This window comes from Oncorhynchus keta, unplaced genomic scaffold (assembly GCF_023373465.1).
Source record: "Oncorhynchus keta strain PuntledgeMale-10-30-2019 unplaced genomic scaffold, Oket_V2 Un_contig_4832_pilon_pilon, whole genome shotgun sequence".
Lineage (NCBI taxonomy): Eukaryota > Metazoa > Chordata > Actinopteri > Salmoniformes > Salmonidae > Oncorhynchus > Oncorhynchus keta.
In genome coordinates this window covers 126,938-153,844 of record NW_026287984.1, presented here as the reverse complement: position 1 = coordinate 153,844, position 26,907 = coordinate 126,938, and the positions used below count along the sequence as shown (strand labels likewise).

Here is a 26,907-nt window from a genome sequence, read left to right as displayed (position 1 = left end):
GTGAGTAGAGTTGACAGTGTGTGTATATGTAGAGTTGACTGTGTGTAGTAGTTGACAGTGTATGTGTGTAGTGTTGACAGTGTGTGTAGTAGAGTTGACAGTGTGTGTGTAGTAGTTGACAGTGTGTGTGTGTGTAGAGTTGACAGTGTGTGTGTGAGTAGTTGACAGTGTGTGTGAGAGAGTTGACAGTGTGTGTGAGTAGAGTTGACAGTGTGTGTGTGTGTGACAGTGTGTGTGTGAGAGTTGACAGTGTGTGTGTATAGAGTTGACAGTGTGTGTGTGTGTGTAGAGTTGACAGTGTGTGTATGTGTAGAGTTGACAGTGTGTGTGTGAGTAGAGTTGACAGTGTGTGTGTAGAGTTGACAGTGTGTGTGTGTGTGTGTAGAGTTGACAGTGTGTGTAGTAGAGTTGACAGTGTGTGTGTGTGTAGAGTTGACAGTGTGTGTATATGTGTAGAGTTGACAGTGTGTGTATAGTAGAGTTGACAGTGTGTGTGAGTAGAGTTGACAGTGTGTGTGTGTGTAGAGTTGACAGTGTGTGTGTGTGTAGAGTTGACAGTGTGTGTAGAGTTGACAGTGTGTGTAGTAGAGTTGACAGTGTGTGTGTAGTAGAGTTGACAGTGTGTGTGTGTGTAGTTGACAGTGTGTGTGTGTGTGTGTAGAGTTGACAGTGTGTGTATAGTGAGTTGACAGTGTGTGTATAGTAGAGTTGACAGTGTGTGTATATAGAGTTGACAGTGTGTGTATGTGTAGAGTTGACAGTGTGTGTGTGAGAGTTGACAGTGTGTGTATAGAGTTGACAGTGTGTGTGTGTAGAGTTGACAGTGTGTGTATGTAGAGTTGACAGTGTGTGTAGTAGAGTTGACAGTGTGTGTGTTGACAGTGTGTGTGAGTTGACAGTGTGTGTAGAGTTGACAGTGTGTGTGTGTGTAGAGTTGACAGTGTGTGTGTGAGTGTAGTTGACAGTGTGTGTAAATATGTAGAGTTGACAGTGTGTGTATAGAGTTGACAGTGTGTTACCTGTGAGTAGAGTTGACAGTGTGTGTGAGTAGAGTTGACAGTGTGTGTGTGTGTAGAGTTGACAGTGTGTGTGTAGTAGAGTTGACAGTGTGTGTGAGTGTTGACAGTGTGTGTGTAGTGTTGACAGTGTGTATATGTAGAGTTGACAGTGTGTGTGTGCAGAGCTGTGTAGAGTTGACAGTGTGTGTGTAGAGTTGACAGTGTGTGTGTGTGTAGAGTTGACAGTGTGTGTAGTAGTTGACAGTGTGTGTGTGAGTTGTAGAGTTGACAGTGTGTGTATGTGTAGAGTTGACAGTGTGTGTGTAGAGAGTTGACAGTGTGTGTGAGTAGAGTTGACAGTGTGTGTGTAGTAGTTGACAGTGTGTGTGTATGTAGAGTTGACAGTGTGTGTAGTAGAGTTGACAGTGTGTGTGTGTAGAGTTGACAGTGTGTGTGTGTAGAGTTGACAGTGTGTGTGTGAGTAGAGTTGACAGTGTGTGTGTGATAGAGTTGACAGTGTGTGTGTGAGTAGAGTTGACAGTGTGTGTGTGTGAGTGAGTTGACAGTGTGTGTGTAGTGAGTTGACAGTGTGTGTGTGAGTAGAGTTGACAGTGTGTGTGTGAGTAGAGTTGACAGTGTGTGTGTGAGTAGAGTTGACAGTGTGTGTGTGTGAGTTGACAGTGTGTGTGTGAGTAGAGTTGACAGTGTGTGTGTGTGTAGAGTTGACAGTGTGTGTGTGTGTGTAGAGTTGACAGTGTGTGTGTGAGTAGAGTTGACAGTGTGTGTGTGAGTAGAGTTGACAGTGTGTGTGTGTGTGTAGAGTTGACAGTGTGTGTGTGTGTTGACAGTGTGTGTATGTGTAGAGTTGACAGTGTGTGTGTATGTGTAGAGTTGACAGTGTGTGTGTGTGTTTGACAGTGTGTGTAGTAGTTGACAGTGTGTGTGTGTAGAGTTGACAGTGTGTGTGTGTGTGTAGAGTTGACAGTGTGTGTGTGAGTAGAGTTGACAGTGTGTGTATATGTAGAGTTGACAGTGTGTGTGTGGTAGAGTTGACAGTGTGTGTGTGTAGAGTTGACAGTGTGTGTGTGTAGAGTTGACAGTGTGTGTGTGTGTGTTGACAGAGTTGACAGTGTGTGTGTAGAGTTGACAGTGTGTGTGTAGAGTTGACAGTGTGTGTGTGTAGAGTTGACAGTGTGTGTATATGTAGAGTTGACAGTGTGTGTGTAGAGTTGACAGTGTGTGTGTAGAGTTGACAGTGTGTGTGTAGAATACCTAGGATAGGATAAGTAATCCTTCTCACCCCCTCCCCCTTAAAATATTTAGATGCACTATTGTAAAGTGGCTGTTCCACTGGATGTCATAAGTGAATGCACAATTTGTAAGTCGCTCTGGATAAGAGCGTCTGCTAAAGACTTAAATGTAATGTAAATGTAATGTAGAGTTGACAGTGTGTGTGTGTAGAGTTGACAGTGTGTTACCTGTGTGTAGAGTTGACAGTGTGTGTGTGTGTGTAGAGTTGACAGTGTGTGTGTGTGTAGAGTTGACAGTGTGTGTGTGTGTAGAGTTGACAGTGTGTGTGTAGACAGTGTGACAGTGTGTGTGTGTGTAGAGTTGACAGTGTGTGTGTGTGTAGAGTTGACAGTGTGTGTGTAGAGTTGACAGTGTGTGTGTAGAGTTGACAGTGTGTGTGTGTGTAGAGTTGACAGTGTGTGTGTAGAGTTGACAGTGTGTGTGTAGAGTTGACAGTGTGTGTGTGTGTAGAGTTGACAGTGTGTGTGTGTGTGAGTTGACAGTGTGTGTGTGTAGAGTTGACAGTGTGTGTGTAGAGTTGACAGTGTGTGTGTGTGTAGAGTTGACAGTGTGTGTGTAGAGTTGACAGTGTGTGTGTAGAGTTGACAGTGTGTGTGTAGAGTTGACAGTGTGTGTGTAGAGTTGACAGTGTGTGTGTGAGAGTTGACAGTGTGTGTGTAGAGTTGACAGTGTGTGTGTATAGAGTTGACAGTGTGTGTGTAGAGTTGACAGTGTGTGTGTGTGTATAGAGTTGACAGTGTGTGTAGAGTTGACAGTGTGTGTAGAGTTGACAGTGTGTGTAGTTGACAGTGTGTGTGTAGAGTTGACAGTGTGTGTGGAGTTGACAGTGTGTATAGTGTTGACAGTGTGTGTGTGTTGACAGAGTTGACAGTGTTGACAGTGTGTGTAGAGTTGACAGTGTGTGTGTGTTAACAAATGTACATAAATGTGTAAGTGTGACAGTGTGTGTAGAGTTGACAGTGTGTGTGTGTGAGTAGAGTTGACAGTGTGTGTGTGTGTAGAGTTGACAGTGTGTGTAGTGTTTGACAGTGTGTGTGTGTTGACAGTGTGTGTGTGTGTGTGTAGAGTTGACAGTGTGTATAGTACAGTGTGTGTAGTGTTGACAGTGTGTGTAGTGTTGACAGTGTGTGTAGTGTTGACAGTGTGTATAGTGTTGACAGTGTGTATAGTGTTGACAGTGTGTGTAGTAGTGTTGACAGTGTGTGTGTGTAGAGTTGACAGTGTGTGTGTGTTGACAGTGTGTGTGTGTTGACAGTGTGTGTGTGAGTGTTGACAGTGTGTATAGTTGACAGACAGTGTGTGTAGAGTTGACAGTGTGTGTGTGTGTAGAGTTGACAGTGTGTGTATAGTGTTGACAGTGTGTAAAATAGTTTAGACAGTGTGTGTGAGTTGACAGTGTGTGTGTAGAGTTGACAGTGTGTGTGTGTAGAGTTGACAGTGTGTGTGTGCAGAGTTGACAGTGTGTGTATAGTGTTGACAGTGTGACAGTGTGACAGTGTGTGTGTAGAGTTGACAGTGTGTTGTGTGTGTAGAGTTGACAGTGTGTGTGTGTGTAGAGTTGACAGTGTGTGTGTGATAGAGTTGACAGTGTGTAGAGTTTGACAGTGTGTGTGTGTGTGTTGACAGTGTGTGTGTGGTAGAGTTGACAGTGTGTGTGTGTGTAGTGTTGACAGTGTGTGTGTGTTGACAGTGTGTGTGTGTTTGTTGACAGTGTGACAGTGTTGACAGTGTGTGTGTGAGTTGACAGTGTGTATATGTAGAGTTGACAGTGTGTGTGTGTATGAGTTGACAGTGTGTGTGTGTAGAGTTGACAGTGTGTGTGTGTGTGAGTTGACAGTGTGACAGTGTGTGTAGAGTTGACAGTGTGTGTAGAGTTGACAGTGTGTGTAGTGTTGACAGTGTGTGTAGAGTTGACAGTGTGTGTGTGTAGTAGAGTTGACAGTGTGTGTAGAGTTGACAGTGTGTGTGTAGAGTTGACAGTGTGTGTAGTGTTGACAGTGTGTGTAGAGTTGACAGTGTGTGTAGAGTTGACAGTGTGTGTAGAGTTGACAGTGTGTGTAGAGTTGACAGTGTGTGTAGAGTTGACAGTGTGTGTGTTGACAGTGTGTAGTGTTGACAGTGTGTATAGTGTTGACAGTGTGTGTAGAGTTGACAGTGTGTGTAGTGTTGACAGTGTGTGTAGAGTTGACAGTGTGTGTAGAGTTGACAGTGTGTGTGTGTGACAGTTGACATAGTGTTGTGTGTAGAGTTGACAGTGTGTGTATAGTGTTGACAGTGTGTGTGTAGAGTTGACAGTGTGTGTAGTGTTGACAGTGTGTATAGTGTTGACAGTGTGTATAGAGTTGACAGTGTGTGTAGTAGTTGACAGTGTGTGTAGTAGAGTTGACAGTGTGTGTGTGTAGAGTTGACAGTGTGTGTGTGTAGTAGAGTTGACAGTGTGTGTGTGTGTGTAGAGTTGACAGTGTGTGTGTGTGTGTAGAGTTGACAGTGTGTGTGTGTGTGTAGAGTTGACAGTGTGTGTGTGAGTGTTGACAGTGTGTGTGTGTGAGAGTTGACAGTGTGTGTGTGTGTAGAGTTGACAGTGTGTGTGTAGAGTTGACAGTGTGTGTGTGAGTAGAGTTGACAGTGTGTGTGTTTGTGTAGAGTTGACAGTGTGTGTGTAGAGTTGACAGTGTGTGTGTGTGTGTGTAGAGTTGACAGTGTGTGTGTAGAGTTGACAGTGTGTGTGTAGAATACCCAGGATAGGATGAAGTGTGTTCTCACCCCTCCCCCCTTAAAATATTTAGATGCACTATTGTAAGTGTGCTGTTCCACTGGATGTCATAAGGTTGCACCAGTGTAAGTCGCTCTGGATAAGAGCGTCTGCTAAATGACTTAAATGTAATGAAATGTAATGTAGAGTTGACAGTGTGTGTGTAGAGTTGACAGTGTGTTACCTGTGTGTAGAGTTGACAGTGTGTGTGTGTGTAGAGTTGACAGTGTGTGTGTGTGTGAGTTGACAGTGTGTGTATGTAGAGTTGACAGTGTGTGTAGAGTTGACAGTGTGTGTGTAGAGAGTTGACAGTGTGTGTAGAGTTGACAGTGTGTATATGTAGAGTTGACAGTGTGTGTGTGTGTAGTTGACAGTGTGTGTGTAGAGTTGACAGTGTGTGTGTAGAGTTGACAGTGTGTGTGTGTGTAGAGAGTTGACAGTGTGTGTGTAGAGTTGACAGTGTGTGTGGAGAGTTGACAGTGTGTGTGTAGAGTTGACAGTGTGTGTGTAGAGTTGACAGTGTGTGTGTAGAGTTGACAGTGTGTGTAGAGTTGACAGTGTGTGTGTAGAGTTGACAGTGTGTGTGTGTGTGTAGAGTTGACAGTGTGTGTGTGTAGAGTTGACAGTGTGTGTGTATAGAGTTGACAGTGTGTGTGTAGAGTTGACAGTGTGTGTGTGTGTAGAGTTGACAGTGTGTGTGTGTGTGACAGTGTGTGTGTGTAGAGTTGACAGTGTGTGTGTGTTAGAGTTGACAGTGTGTGTGTGAGTAGAGTTGACAGTGTGTGTGTGTGTAGAGTTGACAGTGTGTGTGTGAGTAGAGTTGACAGTGTGTGTGTGAGTAGAGTTGACAGTGTGTGTGTGTGTAGAGTTGACAGTGTGTGTGTGTAGAGTTGACAGTGTGTGTGTGTGTAGAGTTGACAGTGTGTGTGTGTAGAGTTGACAGTGTGTGTGAGTAGAGTTGACAGTGTGTGTGTGTGTAGAGTTGACAGTGTGTTGTGTGTGTAGAGTTGACAGTGTGTGTGTGTGTAGAGTTGACAGTGTGTGTGTGTGTGACAGTAGAGTTGACAGTGTGTGTGTGAGTAGAGTTGACAGTGTGTGTGTGTAGAGTTGACAGTGTGTGTGTGTAGAGTTGACAGTGTGTGTGTGTGTAGAGTTGACAGTGTGTGTGTAGTAGAGTTGACAGTGTGTGTGTAGAGTTGACAGTGTGTGTAGTGTGTTGACAGTGTGTGTGTGTTGACAGTGTGTGTAGAGTTGACAGTGTGTGTAGAGTTGACAGTGTGTGTGTGTGAGTTGACAGTGTGTGTGTAGTGTAGAGTTGACAGTGTGTGTGAGTGTGTAGAGTTGACAGTGTGTGTGTAGAGTTGACAGTGTGTGTGTGTAGAGTTGACAGTGTGTGTGTAGAGTTGACAGTGTGTGTGTAGTAGAGTTGACAGTGTGTGTGTGAGTGTGTAGAGTTGACAGTGTGTGTATATGTAGAGTTGACAGTGTGTGTATATGTGTAGAGTTGACAGTGTGTGTAGAGTTGACAGTGTAGAGTTGACAGTGTGTGTGTGAGTAGAGTTGACAGTGTGTGTGTGAGAGTTGACAGTGTGTGTGTAGTTGACAGTGTTGACAGTGTGTGTGTAGAGTTGACAGTGTAGAGTTGACAGTGTGTGTGTAGAGTTGACAGTGTGTGTGTGAGTGTGTTGACAGTGTGTGTAGAGTTGACAGTGTGTGTAGAGTTGACAGTGTGTGTGTGTAGAGTTGACAGTGTGTGTATATGTAGAGTTGACAGTGTGTGTGTGTGTAGAGTTGACAGTGTGTGTATAGAGTTGACAGTGTGTGTAGAGTTGACAGTGTGTGTGTGAGTAGAGTTGACAGTGTGTGTGTAGTAGAGTTGACAGTGTGTGTGTGTAGAGTTGACAGTGTGTGTGTGAGTAGAGTTGACAGTGTGTGTGTATGTAGAGTTGACAGTGTGTGTGTGAGTAGAGTTGACAGTGTGTGTGTGAGTAGAGTTGACAGTGTGTGTGTGTGTTGACAGTGTGTGTATAGAGTTGACAGTGTGTGTGTGAGTAGAGTTGACAGTGTGTGTGTAGTAGAGTTGACAGTGTGTGTGTATGTAGAGTTGACAGTGTGTGTGTAGAGTTGACAGTGTGTGTGTGAGAGTTGACAGTGTGTGTGTAGAGTTGACAGTGTGTGTGTAGAGTTGACAGTGTGTGTGTGTGTAGAGTTGACAGTGTGTGTGTGAGTAGTTGACAGTGTGTGTGTGTTGACAGTAGAGTTGACAGTGTGTGTGTGTGTAGAGTTGACAGTGTGTGTGTAGAGTTGACAGTGTGTGTGTGTGTAGAGTTGACAGTGTGTGTGTAGTAGTTGACAGTGTGTGTGTAGAGAGTTGACAGTGTGTGTAGAGTTGACAGTGTGTGTAGAGTTGACAGTGTGTGTGTGTAGAGTTGACAGTGTGTGTGTAGAGTTGACAGTGTGTGTGTGTTGACAGTGTAGAGTTGACAGTGTGTGTGTGTAGAGTTGACAGTGTGTGTAGAGTTGACAGTGTGTTGACAGTGTGTGTGTGTGTGTAGAGTTGACAGTGTGTGTGTGAGTAGAGTGAGTTGACAGTGTGTGTGTGTATAGAGTTGACAGTGTGTGTAGAGTTGACAGTGTGTGTAGAGTTGACAGTGTGTGTGTGTGTAGAGTTGACAGTGTGTGTGTAGAGTTGACAGTGTGTGTGTAGAGTTGACAGTGTGTGTGTGAGTAGAGTTGACAGTGTTGACAGTGAGTTGACAGTGTGTGTGTGTGTAGAGTTGACAGTGTGTGTGTAGAGTTGACAGTGTGTGTGTGTAGAGTTGACAGTGTGTGTGTGTGTAGAGTTGACAGTGTGTGTGTAGTAGAGTTGACAGTGTGTGTGTAGAGTTGACAGTGTGTGTGTGTGTGAGTTGACAGTGTGTGTGTAGAGTTGACAGTGTGTGTGTGTAGAGTTGACAGTGTGTGTGTAGAGTTGACAGTGTGTGTAGAGTTGACAGTGTGTGTGTGTAGAGTTGACAGTGTGTGTGTGTGTAGAGTTGACAGTTGACACAGTGTGTGTGTAGAGTTGACAGTGTGTGTAGAGTTGACAGTGTGTGTGTAGAGTTGACAGTGTGTGTGTGTATAGAGTTGACAGTGTGTGTGTGAGTTGACAGTGTGTGTGTAGAGTTGACAGTGTGTGTGTTGACAGTGTGTGTAGAGTTGACAGTGTGTGTGTGAGTTGAGAGTGTGTGTAGAGTTGACAGTGTGTGTGTAGAGTTGACAGTGTGTGTGTACCTAGAGTTGACAGTGTGTGTAGAGTTGACAGTTGACAGTGTGTTGACAGTGTGTGTGTAGAGTTGACAGTGTGTGTGTAGAGTTGACAGTGTGTGTGTAGAGTTGACAGTGTGTGTGTGTAGAGTTGACAGTGTGTGTGTAGAGTTGACAGTGTGTGTGTGAGAGTTGACAGTGTGTGTGTAGAGTTGACAGTGTGTGTGTAGAGTTGACAGTGTGTGTGTAGAGTTGACAGTGTGTGTGTAGAGTTGACAGTGTGTGTGTAGAGTTGAGTGTGTGTGTAGAGTTGACAGTGTGTGTGTAGAGTTGACAGTGTGTGTAGAGTTGACAGTGTGTAGTGTGTGTGTGTGTAGAGTTGACAGTGTGTGTGTAGAGTTGACAGTGTGTGTAGAGTTGACAGTGTGTGTATAGAGTTGACAGTGTGTGTAGAGTTGACAGTGTGTGTGTATAGAGTTGACAGTGTGTGTAGAGTTGACAGTGTGTGTAGAGTTGACAGTGTGTGTGTGTGTATAGAGTTGACAGTGTGTGTGTGTAGAGTTGACAGTGTGTGTAGAGTTGACAGTGTGTAGAGTTGACAGTGTGTGTAGTGTTGACAGTGTGTGTGTAGAGAGTTGACAGTGTGTGTGTAGAGTTGACAGTGTGTGTGTAGAGTTGACAGTGTGTGTGTGTGTAGAGTTGACAGTGTGTGTGTAGAGTTGACAGTGTGTGTGTAGAGTTGACAGTGTGTGTGTAGTTGACAGTGTGTGTGTAGAGTTGACAGTGTGTGTGTAGAGTTGACAGTGTGTGTAGAGTTGACAGTGTGTGTAGAGTTGACAGTGTGTGTGTAGAGTTGACAGTGTGTGTGTAGAGTTGACAGTGTGTGTGTGTGAGTTGAGTGTGTTGACAGTGTGTGTGTGTAGAGTTGACAGTGTGTGTGTAGAGTTGACAGTGTGTGTGTGTATAGAGTTGACAGTGTGTGTGTGTGTAGAGTTGACAGTGTGTGTGTAGAGTTGACAGTGTGTGTGTGAGTAGAGTTGACAGTGTGTGTGTGAGTAGAGTTGACAGTGTGTGTGTGAGTAGAGTTGACAGTGTGTGTAGTGTTGACAGTGTGTGTGTGTAGAGTTGACAGTGTGTGTAGAGTTGACAGTGTGTGTGTATGTAGAGTTGACAGTGTGTGTGTAGAGTTGACAGTGTGTGTGTGAGTAGTTGACAGTGTGTGTGTAGAGTTGACAGTGTGTGTGTGTAGAGTTGACAGTGTGTGTGTAGAGTTGACAGTGTGTGTGTAGAGTTGACAGTGTGTGTGTAGAGTTGACAGTGTGTGTGTGTTGACAGTGTGTGTAGAGTTGACAGTGTGTGTGTAGAGTTGACAGTGTGTGTGTAGAGTTGACAGTGTGTGTAGAGTTGACAGTGTGTGTAGAGTTGACAGTGTGTAGAGAGTTGACAGTGTGTGTGTAGAGTTGACAGTGTGTGTGTAGAGTTGACAGTGTGTGTGTAGAGTTGACAGTGTGTGTGTGTAGAGTTGACAGTGTGTGTGTAGTAGTTGACAGTGTGTGTGTAGTAGAGTTGACAGTGTGTGTGTAGAGAGTTGACAGTGTGTGTGTGAGTAGAGTTGACAGTGTGTGTGTAGAGTTGACAGTGTGTGTGTGAGTAGAGTTGACAGTGTGTGTGTGTGTAGAGTTGACAGTGTGTGTATATGTAGTTGACAGTGTGTGTGACAGTGTGTAGAGTTGACAGTGTGTGTGTGTAGAGTTGACAGTGTGTGTGTGTGTAGTTGACAGTGTGTTGACAGTGTGTGTAGAGTTGACAGTGTGTGTGTGAGTAGAGTTGACAGTGTGTGTGTGTGTAGAGTTGACAGTGTGTATGTGTAGTAGAGTTGACAGTGTGTGTGTGTAGAGTTGACAGTGTGTGTGTGTAGAGTTGACAGTGTGTGTGTAGAGTTGACAGTGTGTGTGTGTGTAGAGTTGACAGTGTGTGTGTGTGTAGAGTTGACAGTGTGTGTGTGTAGAGTTGACAGTGTGTGTGTGTGTAGAGTTGACAGTGTGTGTGTAGAGTTGACAGTGTGTGTGTTGACAGTAGAGTTGACAGTGTGTGTGTGTAGAGTTGACAGTGTGTATAGTGTTGACAGTGTGTGTAGAGTTGACAGTGTGTGTATAGAGTTGACAGTGTGTGTGTAGAGTTGACAGTGTGTGTAGAGTTGACAGTGTGTGTGTAGAGTTGACAGTGTGTGTGTAGAGTTGACAGTGTGTGTGTAGAGTTGACAGTGTGTGTAGAGTTGACAGTGTGTGTGTTGACAGTGTGTAGAGTTGACAGTGTGTGTGTAGAATACCTAGGACAGGTGTAATCCTTCTCAGTCCCCCTTAAAATTTTAGATGCACTATTGTAAAGTGCTGTTCCACTGTGTGTCATAGTGAATGACAGTGTGTATAGTGTCTGATAGTGTGTCTGCTAAAGTTGACAGTTAAATGTAATGTAAACAGTGTAATGTAGAGTTGACAGTGTGTGTGTAGAGTTGACAGTGTGTTACCTGTGTGTAGAGTTGACAGTGTGTGTGTGTAGAGTTGACAGTGTGTGTGTGTGTAGAGTTGACAGTGTGTGTGTAGAGTTGACAGTGTGTGTGTAGAGTTGACAGTGTGTGTAGAGTTGACAGTGTGTGTGTGTGTAGAGTTGACAGTGTGTGTGTAGAGTTGACAGTGTGTGTGTGTAGAGTTGACAGTGTGTGTGTAGAGTTGACAGTGTGTGTGTGTAGAGTTGACAGTGTGTGTGTGTAGAGTTGACAGTGTGTGTGTAGAGTTGACAGTGTGTGTGTGTAGAGTTGACAGTGTGTGTATAGAGTTGACAGTGTGTGTATAGAGTTGACAGTGTGTGTAGAGTTGACAGTGTGTGTAGAGTTGACAGTGTGTGTAGAGTTGACAGTGTGTGTAGAGTTGACAGTGTGTGTGTAGAGTTGACAGTGTGTGTAGTGTTGACAGTGTGTGTATAGTGTTGACAGTGTGTATAGTGTTGACAGTGTGTGTAGAGTTGACAGTGTGTGTGTAGTGTTGACAGTGTGTGTAGTGTTGACAGTGTGTGTAGTGTTGACAGTGTGTGTATAGTGTTGACAGTGTGTGTAGTGTTGACAGTGTGTGTAGTGTTGACAGTGTGTGTAGAGTTGACAGTGTGTGTAGTGTTGACAGTGTGTGTAGTGTTGACAGTGTGTGTAGTGTTGACAGTGTGTATAGTGTTGACAGTGTGTATAGTGTTGACAGTGTTGTTGACAGTGTGTATAGTGTTGACAGTGTGTGTAGTGTTGACAGTGTGTGTAGTGTTGACAGTGTGTATAGTGTTGACAGTGTGTATAGTGTTGACAGTGTGTGTAGTGTTGACAGTGTGTGTAGAGTTGACAGTGTGTGTAGTGTTGACAGTGTGTATAGTGTTGACAGTGTGTGTAGAGTTGACAGTGTGTTACCTGTGTGTAGAGTTGACAGTGTGTGTATAGTGTTGACAGTGTGTATAGTGTTGACAGTGTGTGTAGAGTTGACAGTGTGTGTAGTGTTGACAGTGTGTGTATAGAGTTGACAGTGTGTATAGTGTTGACAGTGTGTGTAGTGTTGACAGTGTGTGTAGAGTTGACAGTGTGTGTAGAGTTGACAGTGTGTGTGTAGAGTTGACAGTGTGTGTATAGAGTTGACAGTGTGTGTATAGTGTTGACAGTGTGTATAGTGTTGACAGTGTGTATAGTGTTGACAGTGTGTGTATAGTGTTGACAGTGTGTGTATAGAGTTGACAGTGTGTGTATAGTGTTGACAGTGTGTATAGTGTTGACAGTGTGTATAGTGTTGACAGTGTGTGTAGAGTTGACAGTGTGTATAGTGTTGACAGTGTGTGTAGAGTTGACAGTGTGTATAGTGTTGACAGTGTGTGTAGAGTTGACAGTGTGTGTAGTGTTGACAGTGTGTATAGTGTTGACAGTGTGTGTAGAGTTGACAGTGTGTGTAGAGTTGACAGTGTGTGTAGTGTTGACAGTGTGTGTAGAGTTGACAGTGTGTGTGTGTATAGAGTTGACAGTGTGTGTGTATAGTGTTGACAGTGTGTGTAGAGTTGACAGTGTGTGTAGAGTTGACAGTGTGTGTAGTGTTGACAGTGTGTGTAGTGTTGACAGTGTGTGTAGTGTTGACAGTGTGTATAGTGTTGACAGTGTGTGTATAGTGTTGACAGTGTGTGTGTAGTGTTGACAGTGTGTGTAGTGTTGACAGTGTGTGTAGTGTTGACAGTGTGTATAGTGTTGACAGTGTGTATAGTGTTGACAGTGTGTGTAGTGTTGACAGTGTGTGTGTATAGTGTTGACAGTGTGTGTATAGTGTTGACAGTGTGTGTATAGTGTTGACAGTGTGTGTATAGTGTTGACAGTGTGTGTAGTGTTGACAGTGTGTGTATAGTGTTGACAGTGTGTGTAGAGTTGACAGTGTGTGTAGTGTTGACAGTGTGTGTAGTGTTGACAGTGTGTGTATAGTGTTGACAGTGTGTATAGTGTTGACAGTGTGTGTAGAGTTGACAGTGTGTTACCTGTGTGTATGTACAGCTGCGTGGCCTGTTGTTGCTGATGTCTCTTGATACGTGAGTACTGTTTCTTCAGAGCGCTGATGTCAGTACTCATCCTCTCCTGCAGCATGCTGTTGATGGCCGCTTGATGCTCTGCTCTGCCGTCACCATTCACCGCCCGGGGCTCAGGTCTGCCATGTTACCGCCCTGCTCCCCCCCACGCTGGTCTGGAGAGGAGAGATTCAAATATCACCTCGGAAAGACCAAGCGGAAATTACCTCAGTGTTGACGCCATGTAGAGAGACACAGCTGTTCCTGACATCAACAGCAGCTGACATGACACCTTCCCAGATAACCCTGTCTACCACTACATTAAACTAATGGACCTGGCTGGAGTCCTGTCTACCACTACATTAAACTAATGGACCTGGCTGGAGTCCTGTCTACCACTACATTAAACTAATGGACCTGGCTGGAGTCCTGTCTACCACTACATTAAACTAATGGACCTGGCTGGAGTCCTGTCTACCACTACATTAAACTAATGGACCTGGCTGGAGTCCTGTCTACCACTACATTAAACTAATGGGACCTGGCTGGAGTCCTGTCTACCACTACATTAAACTAATGGACCTGGCTGGAGTCCTGTCTACCACTACATTAAACTAATGGACCTGGCTGGAGTCCTGTCTACCACTACATTAAACTAATGGACCTGGCTGGAGTCCTGTCTACCACTACATTAAACTAATGGACCTGGCTGGAGTCCTGTCTACCACTACATTAAACTAATGGACCTGGCTGGAGTCCTGTCTACCACTACATTAAACTAATGGACCTGGCTGGAGTCCTGTCTACCACTACATTAAACTAATGGACCTGGCTGGAGTCCTGTCTACCACTACATTAAACTAATGGACCTGGCTGGAGTCCTGTCTACCACTACATTAAACTAATGGGACCTGGCTGGAGTCCTGTCTACCACTACATTAAACTAATGGACCTGGCTGGAGTCCTGTCTACCACTACATTAAACTAATGGACCTGGCTGGAGTCCTGTCTACCACTACATTAAACTAATGGACCTGGCTGGAGTCCTGTCTACCACTACATTAAACTAATGGACCTGGCTGGAGTCCTGTCTACCACTACATTAAACTAATGGACCTGGCTGGAGTCCTGTCTACCACTACATTAAACTAATGGACCTGGCTGGAGTCCTGTCTACCACTACATTAAACTAATGGACCTGGCTGGAGTCCTGTCTACCACTACATTAAACTAATGGACCTGGCTGGAGTCCTGTCTACCACTACATTAAACTAATGGACCTGGCTGAGTCCTGTCTACCACTACATTAAACTAATGGACCTGGCTGGAGTCCTGTCTACCACTACATTAAACTAATGGACCTGGCTGGAGTCCTGTCTACCACTACATTAAACTAATGGACCTGGCTGGAGTCCTGTCTACCACTACATTAAACTAATGGACCTGGCTGGAGTCCTGTCTACCACTACATTAAACTAATGGACCTGGCTGGAGTCCTGTCTACCACTACATTAAACTAATGGACCTGGCTGGAGTCCTGTCTACCACTACATTAAACTAATGGGACCTGGCTGGAGTCCTGTCTACCACTACATTAAACTAATGGACCTGGCTGGAGTCCTGTCTACCACTACATTAAACTAATGGACCTGGCTGGAGTCCTGTCTACCACTACATTAAACTAATGGACCTGGCTGGAGTCCTGTCTACCACTACATTAAACTAATGGACCTGGCTGGAGTCCTGTCTACATTAAACTAATGGACCTGGCTGGAGTCCTGTCTACCACTACATTAAACTAATGGACCTGGCTGGAGTCCTGTCTACCACTACATTAAACTAATGGACCTGGCTGGAGTCCTGTCTACCACTACATTAAACTAATGGACCTGGCTGGAGTCCTGTCTACCACTACATTAAACTAATGGACCTGGCTGGAGTCCTGTCTACCACTACATTAAACTAATGGACCTGGCTGGAGTCCTGTCTACCACTACATTAAACTAATGGACCTGGCTGGAGTCCTGTCTACCACTACATTAAACTAATGGACCTGGCTGGAGTCCTGTCTACCACTACATTAAACTAATGGACCTGGCTGGAGTCCTGTCTACCACTACATTAAACTAATGGACCTGGCTGGAGTCCTGTCTACCACTACATTAAACTAATGGACCTGGCTGGAGTCCTGTCTACCACTACATTAAACTAATGGACCTGGCTGGAGTCCTGTCTACCACTAAAAACTAATGGACCTGGCTGGAGTCCTGTCTACCACTACATTAAACTAATGGGACCTGGCTGGAGTCCTGTCTACCACTACATTAAACTAATGGACCTGGCTGGAGTCCTGTCTACCACTACATTAAACTAATGGACCTGGCTGGAGTCCTGTCTACCACTACATTAAACTAATGGACCTGGCTGGAGTCCTGTCTACCACTACATTAAACTAATGGACCTGGCTGGAGTCCTGTCTACCACTACATTAAACTAATGGACCTGGCTGGAGTCCTGTCTACCACTACATTAAACTAATGGACCTGGCTGGAGTCCTGTCTACCACTACATTAAACTAATGGACCTGGCTGGAGTCCTGTCTACCACTACATTAAACTAATGGACCTGGCTGGAGTCCTGTCTACCACTACATTAAACTAATGGACCTGGCTGGAGTCCTGTCTACCACTACATTAAACTAATGGACCTGGCTGGAGTCCTGTCTACCACTACATTAAACTAATGGACCTGGCTGGAGTCCTGTCTACCACTACATTAAACTAATGGACCTGGCTGGAGTCCTGTCTACCACTACATTAAACTAATGGACCTGGCTGGAGTCCTGTCTACCACTACATTAAACTAATGGACCTGGCTGACTAATGGACCTGGCTGGAGTCCTGTCTACCACTACATTAAACTAATGGACCTGGCTGGAGTCCTGTCTACCACTACATTAAACTAATGGACCTGGCTGGAGTCCTGTCTACCACTACATTAAACTAATGGACCTGGCTGGAGTCCTGTCTACCACTACATTAAACTAATGGACCTGGCTGGAGTCCTGTCTACCACTACATTAAACTAATGGACCTGGCTGGAGTCCTGTCTACCACTACATTAAACTAATGGACCTGGCTGGAGTCCTGTCTACCACTACATTAAACTAATGGACCTGGCTGGAGTCCTGTCTACCACTACATTAAACTAATGGACCTGGCTGGAGTCCTGTCTACCACTACATTAAACTAATGGACCTGGCTGGAGTCCTGTCTACCACTACATTAAACTAATGGACCTGGCTGGAGTCCTGTCTACCACTACATTAAACTAATGGACCTGGCTGGAGTCCTGTCTACCACTACATTAAACTAATGGACCTGGCTGGAGTCCTGTCTACCACTACATTAAACTAATGGGACCTGGCTGGAGTCCTGTCTACCACTACATTAAACTAATGGACCTGGCTGGAGTCCTGTCTACCACTACATTAAACTAATGGGACCTGGCTGGAGTCCTGTCTACCACTACATTAAACTAATGGACCTGGCTGGAGTCCTGTCTACCACTACATTAAACTAATGGACCTGGCTGGAGTCCTGTCTACCACTACATTAAACTAATGGACCTGGCTGGAGTCCTGTCTACCACTACATTAAACTAATGGACCTGGCTGGAGTCCTGTCTACCACTACATTAAACTAATGGACCTGGTTGGAGTCCTGTCTACCACTACATTAAACTAATGGACCTGGCTGGAGTCCTGTCTACCACTACATTAAACTAATGGACCTGGCTGGAGTCCTGTCTACCACTACATTAAACTAATGGACCTGGCTGGAGTCCTGTCTACCACTACATTAAACTAATGGGACCTGGCTGGAGTCCTGTCTACCACTACATTAAACGAATGGACCTGGCTGGAGTCCTGTCTACATTAAACTAATGGACCTGGTTGGAGTCCTGTCTACCACTACATTAAACTAATGGGACCTGGCTGGAGTCCTGTCTACCACTACATTAAACTAATGGACCTGGCTGGAGTCCTGTCTACCACTACATTAAACTAATGGACCTGGCTGGAGTCCTGTCTACCACTACATTAAACTAATGGACCTGGCTGGAGTCCTGTCTACCACTACATTAAACTAATGGACCTGGCTGGAGTCCTGTCTACCACTACATTAAACTAATGGACCTGGCTGGAGTCCTGTCTACCACTACATTAAACTAATGGACCTGGCTGGAGTCCTGTCTACCACTACATTAAACTAATGGGACCTGGCTGGAGTCCTGTCTACCACTACATTAAACTAATGGACCTGGCTGGAGTCCTGTCTACCACTACATTAAACTAATGGACCTGGCTGGAGTCCTGTCTACCACTACATTAAACTAATGGGACCTGGCTGGAGTCCTGTCTACCACTACATTAAACTAATGGGACCTGGCTGGAGTCCTGTCTACCACTACATTAAACTAATGGGACCTGGTTGGAGTCCTGTCTACCACTACATTAAACTAATGGGACCTGGCTGGAGTCCTGTCTACCACTACATTAAACTAATGGGACCTGGCTGGAGTCCTGTCTACCACTACATTAAACTAATGGACCTGGTTGGAGTCCTGTCTACCACTACATTAAACTAATGGACCTGGCTGGAGTCCTGTCTACCACTACATTAAACTAATGGACCTGGCTGGAGTCCTGTCTACCTACCTACATTAAACTAATGGACCTGGCTGGAGTCCTGTCTACCACTACATTAAACTAATGGACCTGGCTGGAGTCCTGTCTACCACTACATTAAACTAATGGACCTGGCTGGAGTCCTGTACCACTACATTAAACTAATGGACCTGGCTGGAGTCCTGTCTACCACTACATTAAACTAATGGGACTACATTAAACTAATGGACCTGGCTGGAGTCCTGTCTACCACTACATTAAACTAATGGACCTGGCTGGAGTCCTGTCTACCACTACATTAAACTAATGGACCTGGCTGGAGTCCTGTCTACCACTACATTAAACTAATGGACCTGGCTGGAGTCCTGTCTACCACTACATTAAACTAATGGGACCTGGCTGGAGTCCTGTCTACCACTACATTAAACTAATGGACCTGGCTGGAGTCCTGTCTACCACTACATTAAACTAATGGACCTGGCTGGAGTCCTGTCTACCACTACATTAAACTAATGGACCTGGCTGGAGTCCTGTCTACCACTACATTAAACTAATGGACCTGGCTGGAGTCCTGTCTACCACTACATTAAACTAATGGACCTGGCTGGAGTCCTGTCTACCACTACATTAAACTAATGGACCTGGCTGGAGTCCTGTCTACATTAAACTAATGGACCTGGCTGGAGTCCTGTCTACCACTACATTAAACTAATGGGACCTGGCTGGAGTCCTGTCTACCACTACATTAAACTAATGGACCTGGCTGGAGTCCTGTCTACCACTACATTAAACTAATGGACCTGGCTGGAGTCCTGTCTACCACTACATTAAACTAATGGACCTGGCTGGAGTCCTGTCTACCACTACATTAAACTAATGGACCTGGTTGGAGTCCTGTCTACCACTACATTAAACTAATGGACCTGGCTGGAGTCCTGTCTACCACTACATTAAACTAATGGACCTGGCTGGAGTCCTGTCTACCACTACATTAAACTAATGGACCTGGCTGGAGTCCTGTCTACCACTACATTAAACTAATGGACCTGGCTGGAGTCCTGTCTACCACTACATTAAACTAATGGGACCTGGCTGGAGTCCTGTCTACCACTACATTAAACTAATGGACCTGGCTGGAGTCCTGTCTACCACTACATTAAACTAATGGACCTGGCTGGAGTCCTGTCTACCACTACATTAAACTAATGGACCTGGCTGGAGTCCTGTCTACCACTACATTAAACTAATGGACCTGGCTGGAGTCCTGTCTACCACTACATTAAACTAATGGACCTGGCTGGAGTCCTGTCTACCACTACATTAAACTAATGGACCTGGCTGGAGTCCTGTCTACCACTACATTAAACTAATGGACCTGGCTGGAGTCCTGTCTACCACTACATTAAACTAATGGGACCTGGCTGGAGTCCTGTCTACCACTACATTAAACTAATGGACCTGGCTGGAGTCCTGTCTACCACTACATTAAACTAATGGGACCTGGCTGGAGTCCTGTCTACCACTACATTAAACTAATGGACCTGGCTGGAGTCCTGTCTACCACTACATTAAACTAATGGACCTGGCTGGAGTCCTGTCTACCACTACATTAAACTAATGGACCTGGCTGGAGTCCTGTCTACCACTACATTAAACTAATGGGACCTGGCTGGAGTCCTGTCTACCACTACATTAAACTAATGGACCTGGCTGGAGTCCTGTCTACCACTACATTAAACTAATGGACCTGGCTGGAGTCCTGTCTACCACTACATTAAACTAATGGACCTGGCTGGAGTCCTGTCTACCACTACATTAAACTAATGGACCTGGCTGGAGTCCTGTCTACCACTACATTAAACTAATGGACCTGGCTGGAGTCCTGTCTACCACTACATTAAACTAATGGGACCTGGCTGGAGTCCTGTCTACCACTACATTAAACTAATGGACCTGGCTGGAGTCCTGTCTACCACTACATTAAACTAATGGACCTGGCTGGAGTCCTGTCTACCACTACATTAAACTAATGGACCTGGCTGGAGTCCTGTCTACCACTACATTAAACTAATGGACCTGGCTGGAGTCCTGTCTACCACTACATTAAACTAATGGACCTGGCTGGAGTCCTGTCTACCACTACATTAAACTAATGGACCTGGCTGGAGTCCTGTCTACCCTGGCTGGAGTCCTACATTTAAACTAATGGGACCTGGCTGGAGTCCTGTCTACCACTACATTAAACTAATGGACCTGGCTGGAGTCCTGTCTACCACTACATTAAACTAATGGACCTGGCTGGAGTCCTGTCTACCACTACATTAAACTAATGGACCTGGCTGGAGTCCTGTCTACCACTACATTAAACTAATGGGACCTGGCTGGAGTCCTGTCTACCACTACATTAAACTAATGGACCTGGCTGGAGTCCTGTCTACCACTACATTAAACTAATGGACCTGGCTGGAGTCCTGTCTACCACTACATTAAACTAATGGACCTGGCTGGAGTCCTGTCTACCACTACATTAAACTAATGGACCTGGCTGGAGTCCTGTCTACCACTACATTAAACTAATGGACCTGGCTGGAGTCCTGTCTACCACTACATTAAACTAATGGACCTGGCTGGAGTCCTGTCTACCACTACATTAAACTAATGGACCTGGCTGGAGTCCTGTCTACCACTACATTAAACTAATGGGACCTGGCTGGAGTCCTGTCTACCACTACATTAAACTAATGGACCTGGCTGGAGTCCTGTCTACCACTACATTAAACTAATGGACCTGGCTGGAGTCCTGTCTACCACTACATTAAACTAATGGACCTGGCTGGAGTCCTGTCTACCACTACATTAAACTAATGGACCTGGCTGGAGTCCTGTCTACCACTACATTAAACTAATGGACCTGGCTGGAGTCCTGTCTACCACTACATTAAACTAATGGACCTGGTTGGAGTCCTGTCTACCACTACATTAAACTAATGGACCTGGCTGGAGTCCTGTCTACCACTACATTAAACTAATGGACCTGGTTGGAGTCCTGTCTACCACTACATTAAACTAATGGACCTGGCTGGAGTCCTGTCTACCACTACATTAAACTAATGGACCTGGCTGGAGTCCTGTCTACCACTACATTAAACTAATGGACCTGGCTGGAGTCCTGTCTACCACTACATTAAACTAATGGACCTGGCTGGAGGAGAGAGCAGAGCAGGACTCTAGGTCTACATACACTGCACTGTAAAAGTATGTGGAGACCTGCTCAGCCATCATCTCATTACAAAGTCATGGGCATTAATATGGAGTTGGTCCCTCTTTTGCTGCTATAACAGCCTCCACTCTTCAGGGAAGGCTTTCCACTAGATGTTGGAACATTGCTGCTATAACAGCCTCCACTCTTCTGGGAAGGCTTTCCACTAGATGTTGGAACATTGCTGCTATAACAGCCTCCACTCTTCTGGGAAGGCTTTCCACTAGATGTTGGAACATTGCTGCTATAACAGCCTCCACTCTTCTGGGAAGGCTTTCCACTAGATGTTGGAGCATTGTTGCTATAACAGCCTCCACTCTTCTGGGAAGGCTTTCCACTAGATGTTGGAACATTGCTGCTATAACAGCCTCCACTCTTCTGGGAAGGCTTTCCACTAGATGTAGGAACATTGTTGCTATAACAGCCTCCACTCTTCTGGGAAGGCTTTCCACTAGATGTTGGAACATTGCTGATATAACAGCCTCCACACTTCTGGGAAGGCTTTCCACTAGATGTTGGAACATTGCTGATATAACAGCCTCCACTCTTCTGGGAAGGCTTTCCACTAGATGTCGGGAACATTGCTGCTATAACAGCCTCCACTCTTCTGGGAAGGCTTTCCACTAGATGTTGGAACATTGCTGCTATAACAGCCTCCACTCTTCTGGGAAGGCTTTCCACTAGATGTTGGAACATTGCTGCTATAACAGCCTCCACTCTTCTGGGAAGGCTTTCCACTAGATGTTGGAACATTGCTGCGGGGACTTGCTTCCATTCAGCAACAATAGCATTAGTGAGGTCGGGCACTGATGTTGGGCGATTCATCCCAAAGTTGTTTGATGGGTTGAGGTCAGGGCTCTGTGCAGGCCAGTCAAGTTCTTCCACACCAATCTCAACAAACCATTTCTGTATGGACCTTGCTTTGTGCACGGGGGCTTTGTTATGCTGAAACGGGAAAGACCTTCCCCAAACTGTTAACAAAGTTGGTAAGCACTGAATCATCTAGAATGTCATTATATGCTGTAGCGTGATTCATCACTCCAGAGAACGCGATTCCACTGCTCCAGAGTCCAATGGCGTCCACTCCAGCCAAGGCTTGGCATTGTGCATGGTGATCTTCGGCTTGTGTGCGGCTGCTCGCCCATGGAAACCCATTTCATGAAGCTCCTGACTAGCAGTTCTTGTGCTGACGTTGCTTTCAGAGGCAGTTTGGAACTCGGTAGTGAGCGTTGTATCTATACAGACAGATGATCACACGCGCCAACACATCTTCTCTATACAGACCAGGACAGAAATTTGACGAACTGACTCGTTGGAAAAGGTGGCATCCTATGACGGTGCCACGTTGAAAGTCACTGAGCTCTTCAGTAAGGCCATTCTACTGCTAATGTTTGTCTATGGAGATTGCATGGCGGTGTGCTCGATTTTATGCACCTGTCAGCGATGGGTGTGGCTCAAATAGCCGAACCCACTAATTTGAAGGGTATTCAGTTATTCTATATATACACAGTGGATCTACTCTGTCCAGTCTTTACTCTGTATATACAGGTCACCTACTCTGTCCAGTCTTTATTCTGTATATACAGGTCACCTACTCTGTCCAGTCTTTACTCTGTATATACAGGTCACCTACTCTGTCCAGTCTTTATTCTGTATATACAGGTCACCTACTCTGTCCAGTCTTTATTCTGTATATACAGGTCACCTACTCTGTCCAGTCTTTATTCTGTATATACAGGTCACCTACTCTGTCCAGTCTTTATTCTGTATATACAGGTCACCTACTCTGTCCAGTCTTTATTCTGTATATACAGGTCACCTACTCTGTATATACAGGTCACCTACTCTGTCCAGTCTTTACTCTGTATATACAGGTCATCTACTCTGTCCAGTCTTTATCTGTATATACAGGTCACCTACTCTGTCCAGTCTTTACTCTGCATATACAGTGGATCTACTCTGTCCAGTCTTTACTCTGTATATACAGGTCACCTACTCTGTATATACAGGTCACCTACTCTGTATATACAGGTCACCTACTCTGTCCAGTCTTTATTCTGTATATACAGGTCACCTACTCTGTCCAGTCTTTATTCTGTATATACAGGTCACCTACTCTGTCCAGTCTTTATTCTGTATATACAGGTCATCTACTCTGTCCAGTCTTTATTCTGTATAAACCCAGTGCATCTACTCTGTCCAGTCTCATGATGTCTACTTGGCTTACTAGATAATCACTAACATTCCACGTTCAGTGACAGATTTGATTCCAATCTCCCTCAGAAGTGCATCTAGGTGCTAACAGTGTCGAGACTAAAGAATGGTGTGAAGGCCTTGACCCTTTTAGAGAATGAGCGATTGAAGGATCAAATGGGGAGGGGGAGGGCGGGGGTAGAGAGACACTGGTACAAACATTAACTCTTGATGAGGATCAAATGGGTGGGGGGGTAGAGAGACACTGGTACAAACATTAACTCTTGATGAGGATCAAATGGGGGAGGGGGTAGAGAGACACTGGTACAAACATTAACTCTTGATGAGGATCAAATGGGGGGGGGGTAGAGAGACACTGGTACAAACATTAACTCTTGATGAGGATCAAATGGGGGCGGGGGGTAGAGAGACACTGGTACAAACATTAACTCTTGATGAGGATTAAATGGGAGGGGGTAGAGAGACACTGGTACAAACATTAACTCTTGATGAGGATTAAATGGGAGGGGGGTAGAGAGACACTGGTACAAACATTAACTCTTGATGAGGATTAAATGGGAGGGGGTAGAGAGACACTGGTACAAACATTAACTCTTGATGAGGATTAAATGGGAGGGGGGTAGAGAGACACTGGTACAAACATTAACTCTTGATGAGGATTAAATGGGGGGGGGTAGAGAGACACTGGTACAAACATTAACTCTTGATGAGGATCAAATGGGGGCGGGGGTAGAGAGACACTGGTACAAACATTAACTCTTGATGAGGATTAAATGGGAGGGGGGTAGAGAGACACTGGTACAAACATTAACTCTTGATGAGGATCAAATGGGAGGGGGGGGGTAGAGAGACACTGGTACAAACATTAACTCTTGATGAGGATCAAATGGGAGGGGGGTAGAGAGACACTGGTACAAACATTAACTCTTGATGAGGATTAAATGGGGGGTAGAGAGACACTGGTACAAACATTAACTCTTGATGAGGATCAAATGGGGGGGGGGGTAGAGAGACACTGGTACAAACATTAACTCTTGATGAGGATTAAATGGGAGGGGGGGGGTAGAGAGACACTGGTACAAACATTAACTCTTGATGAGGATCAAATGGGAGGGGGGCGGGGGTAGAGAGACACTGGTACAAACATTAACTCTTGATGAGGATTAAATGGGAGGGGGTAGAGAGACACTGGTACAAACATTAACTCTTGATGAGGATCAAATGGGAGGGGGGGGTAGAGAGACACTGGTACAAACATTAACTCTTGATGAGGATTAAATGGGAGGGGGGTAGAGAGACACTGGTACAAACATTAACTCTTGATGAGGATTAAATCACATGTTATTTGTCACATTGTTGGTAAACAACAGGTGTAGACTGACAGTGAGATGCTGACATATGGGTCCTGTACATGATAATAGGGAAGAGGTCAGGGGTCAGACCAACCTTTAATGTGTCTCTGGTACCGCTGTAGTTCTGGAGCTAACAGCCCCCCCAGTGGACCCAAACATCCCAACGCTGCTGTCACCACTGCATCTTCATCTTCATCCTCGTCTTCATCACCCTCCCAGCCACCTAGACCACCACTGGAATACATCATCATCACTTTAGCAGCCCCAGAGACCTCTGGGATACAACATCATCACTTTACCAGCCCCAGAGACCTCTGGGATACAACATCATCACTTTACCAGCCCCAGAGACCTCTGGGATACAACATCATCACTTTACCAGCCCCAGAGACCTCTGGGATACATCATCATCACTTTACCTGCCCCAGAGACCTCTGGGATACAACATCATCACTTTACCAGCCCCAGAGACCTCTGGGATACAACATCATCACTTTACCTGCCCCAGAGACCTCTGGGATACATCATCATCACTTTACCAGCCCCAGAGACCTCTGGGATACATCATCATCACTTTACCAGCCCCAGAGACCTCTGGGATACATCATCATCACTTTACCAGCCCCAGAGACCTCTGGGATACAACATCATCACTTTACCAGCCCCAGAGACCTCTGGGATACAACATCATCACTTTACCTGCCCCAGAGACCTCTGGGATACAACATCATCACTTTACCTGCCCCAGAGACCTCTGGGATACAACATCATCACTTTACCTGCCCCAGAGACCTCTGGGATACAACATCATCACTTTACCTGCCCCAGAGACCTCCTCTGGGATACAACATCATCATCACTTTACCAGCCCCAGAGACCTCTGGGATACAACATCATCACTTTACCAGCCCCAGAGACCTCTGGGATACAACATCATCACTTTACCAGCCCCAGAGACCTCTGGGATACAACATCATCACTATACCAGCCCCAGAGACCTCTGGGATACAACATCATCACTTTACCAGCCCCAGAGACCTCCTCTGGGATACAACATCATCACTTTACCTGCCCCAGAGACCTCTGGGATACAACATCATCACTTTACCTGCCCCAGAGACCTCTGGGATACAACATCATCACTTTACCTGCCCCAGAGACCTCTGGGATACAACATCATCACTTTACCTGCCCCAGAGACCTCTGGGATACAACATCATCACTTTACCAGCCGCAGAGACCTCCTCTGGGATACAACATCATCACTTTACCAGCCCCAGAGACCTCCTCTGGGATACAACATCATCACTTTACCAGCCCCAGAGACTTCTAGGATACAACATCATCACTTTACCAGCCCCAGAGACCTCTGGGATACAACATCATCACTTTACCAGCCAGAGACCTCTGGGATACAACATCATCACTTTACCAGCCCCAGAGACCTCTGGGATACAACATCATCACTTTACCAGCCCCAGAGACCTCTGGGATACAACATCATCACCTTACCAGCCCCAGAGACCTCCTCTGGGATACAACATCATCACTTTACCAGCCCCAGAGACCTCTGGGATACAACATCATCACTTTACCAGCCCCAGAGACCTCCTCTGGGATACAACATCATCACCTTACCAGCCCCAGAGACCTCCTCTGGGATACAACATCATCACTTTACCAGCCCCAGAGACCTCTGGGATACAACATCATCACTTTACCAGCCCCAGAGACCTCTGGGATACAACATCATCACCTTACCAGCCCCAGAGACCTCCTCTGGGATACAACATCATCACTTTACCAGCCCCAGAGACCTCTGGGATACAACATCATCACTTTACCAGCCCCAGAGACCTCCTCTGGGATACAACATCATCACTTTACCAGCCCCAGAGACCTCCTCTGGGATACAACATCATCACTTTACCAGCCCCAGAGACCTCTGGGATACAACATCATCACTTTACCAGCCCCAGAGACCTCTGGGATACAACATCATCACCTTACCAGCCCCAGAGACCTCCTCTGGGATACAACATCATCACTTTACCAGCCACAGAGACCTCTAGGATACAACATCATCACTTTACCAGCCCCAGAGACCTCCTCTGGGATACAACATCATCACTTTACCAGCCCCAGAGACCTCTGGGATACAACATCATCACTTTACCAGCCCCAGAGACCTCCTCTGGGATACAACATCATCATCACTTTACCAGCCCCAGAGACCTCTGGGATACAAACATCATCACTTTACCAGCCCCAGAGACCTCTGGGATACATCATCATCACTTTACCAGCCCCAGAGACCTCCTCTGGGATACAACATCATCACTTTACCAGCCCCAGAGACCTCCTCTGGGATACAACATCATCATCACTTTACCAGCCCCAGACACCTCCTCTGGGATACAACATCATCATCACTTTACCAGCCCCAGAGACCTCTGGGATACATCATCATCACTTTACCAGCCCCAGAGACCTCTGGGATACAACATCATCAC

At 45.6% G+C, this 26,907-nt stretch overlaps 1 protein-coding gene and 1 long non-coding RNA gene across 3 annotated transcripts in view; both read right to left on the bottom strand.

Annotated features, from left to right (window-relative positions):
• LOC127924966 (TBC1 domain family member 30-like) overlaps positions 1-26,907 on the bottom strand; it is a 114,904-nt gene that overhangs the window by 38,154 nt on the left and 49,843 nt on the right. The window contains 3 exon segments of the mRNA XM_052509628.1: positions 12,853-13,003; positions 13,006-13,055; positions 24,489-24,606. Coding sequence (XP_052365588.1) covers positions 12,853-13,003; positions 13,006-13,055; positions 24,489-24,606 — 319 coding nt within the window.
• On the bottom strand, positions 16,435-21,298 carry LOC127924967 (uncharacterized). 2 transcript variants are annotated; one of them, XR_008119428.1, is made up of 4 exons: positions 20,522-21,298; positions 18,129-18,533; positions 17,119-17,284; positions 16,435-16,630 (listed from the first exon to the last, which is right to left on the bottom strand). It is a non-coding gene; the product is annotated as an uncharacterized LOC127924967 (long non-coding RNA). The 2 variants fall into 2 exon arrangements; XR_008119427.1 differs by lacking the exon at positions 17,119-17,284 and having other exon boundaries at positions 16,435-16,754.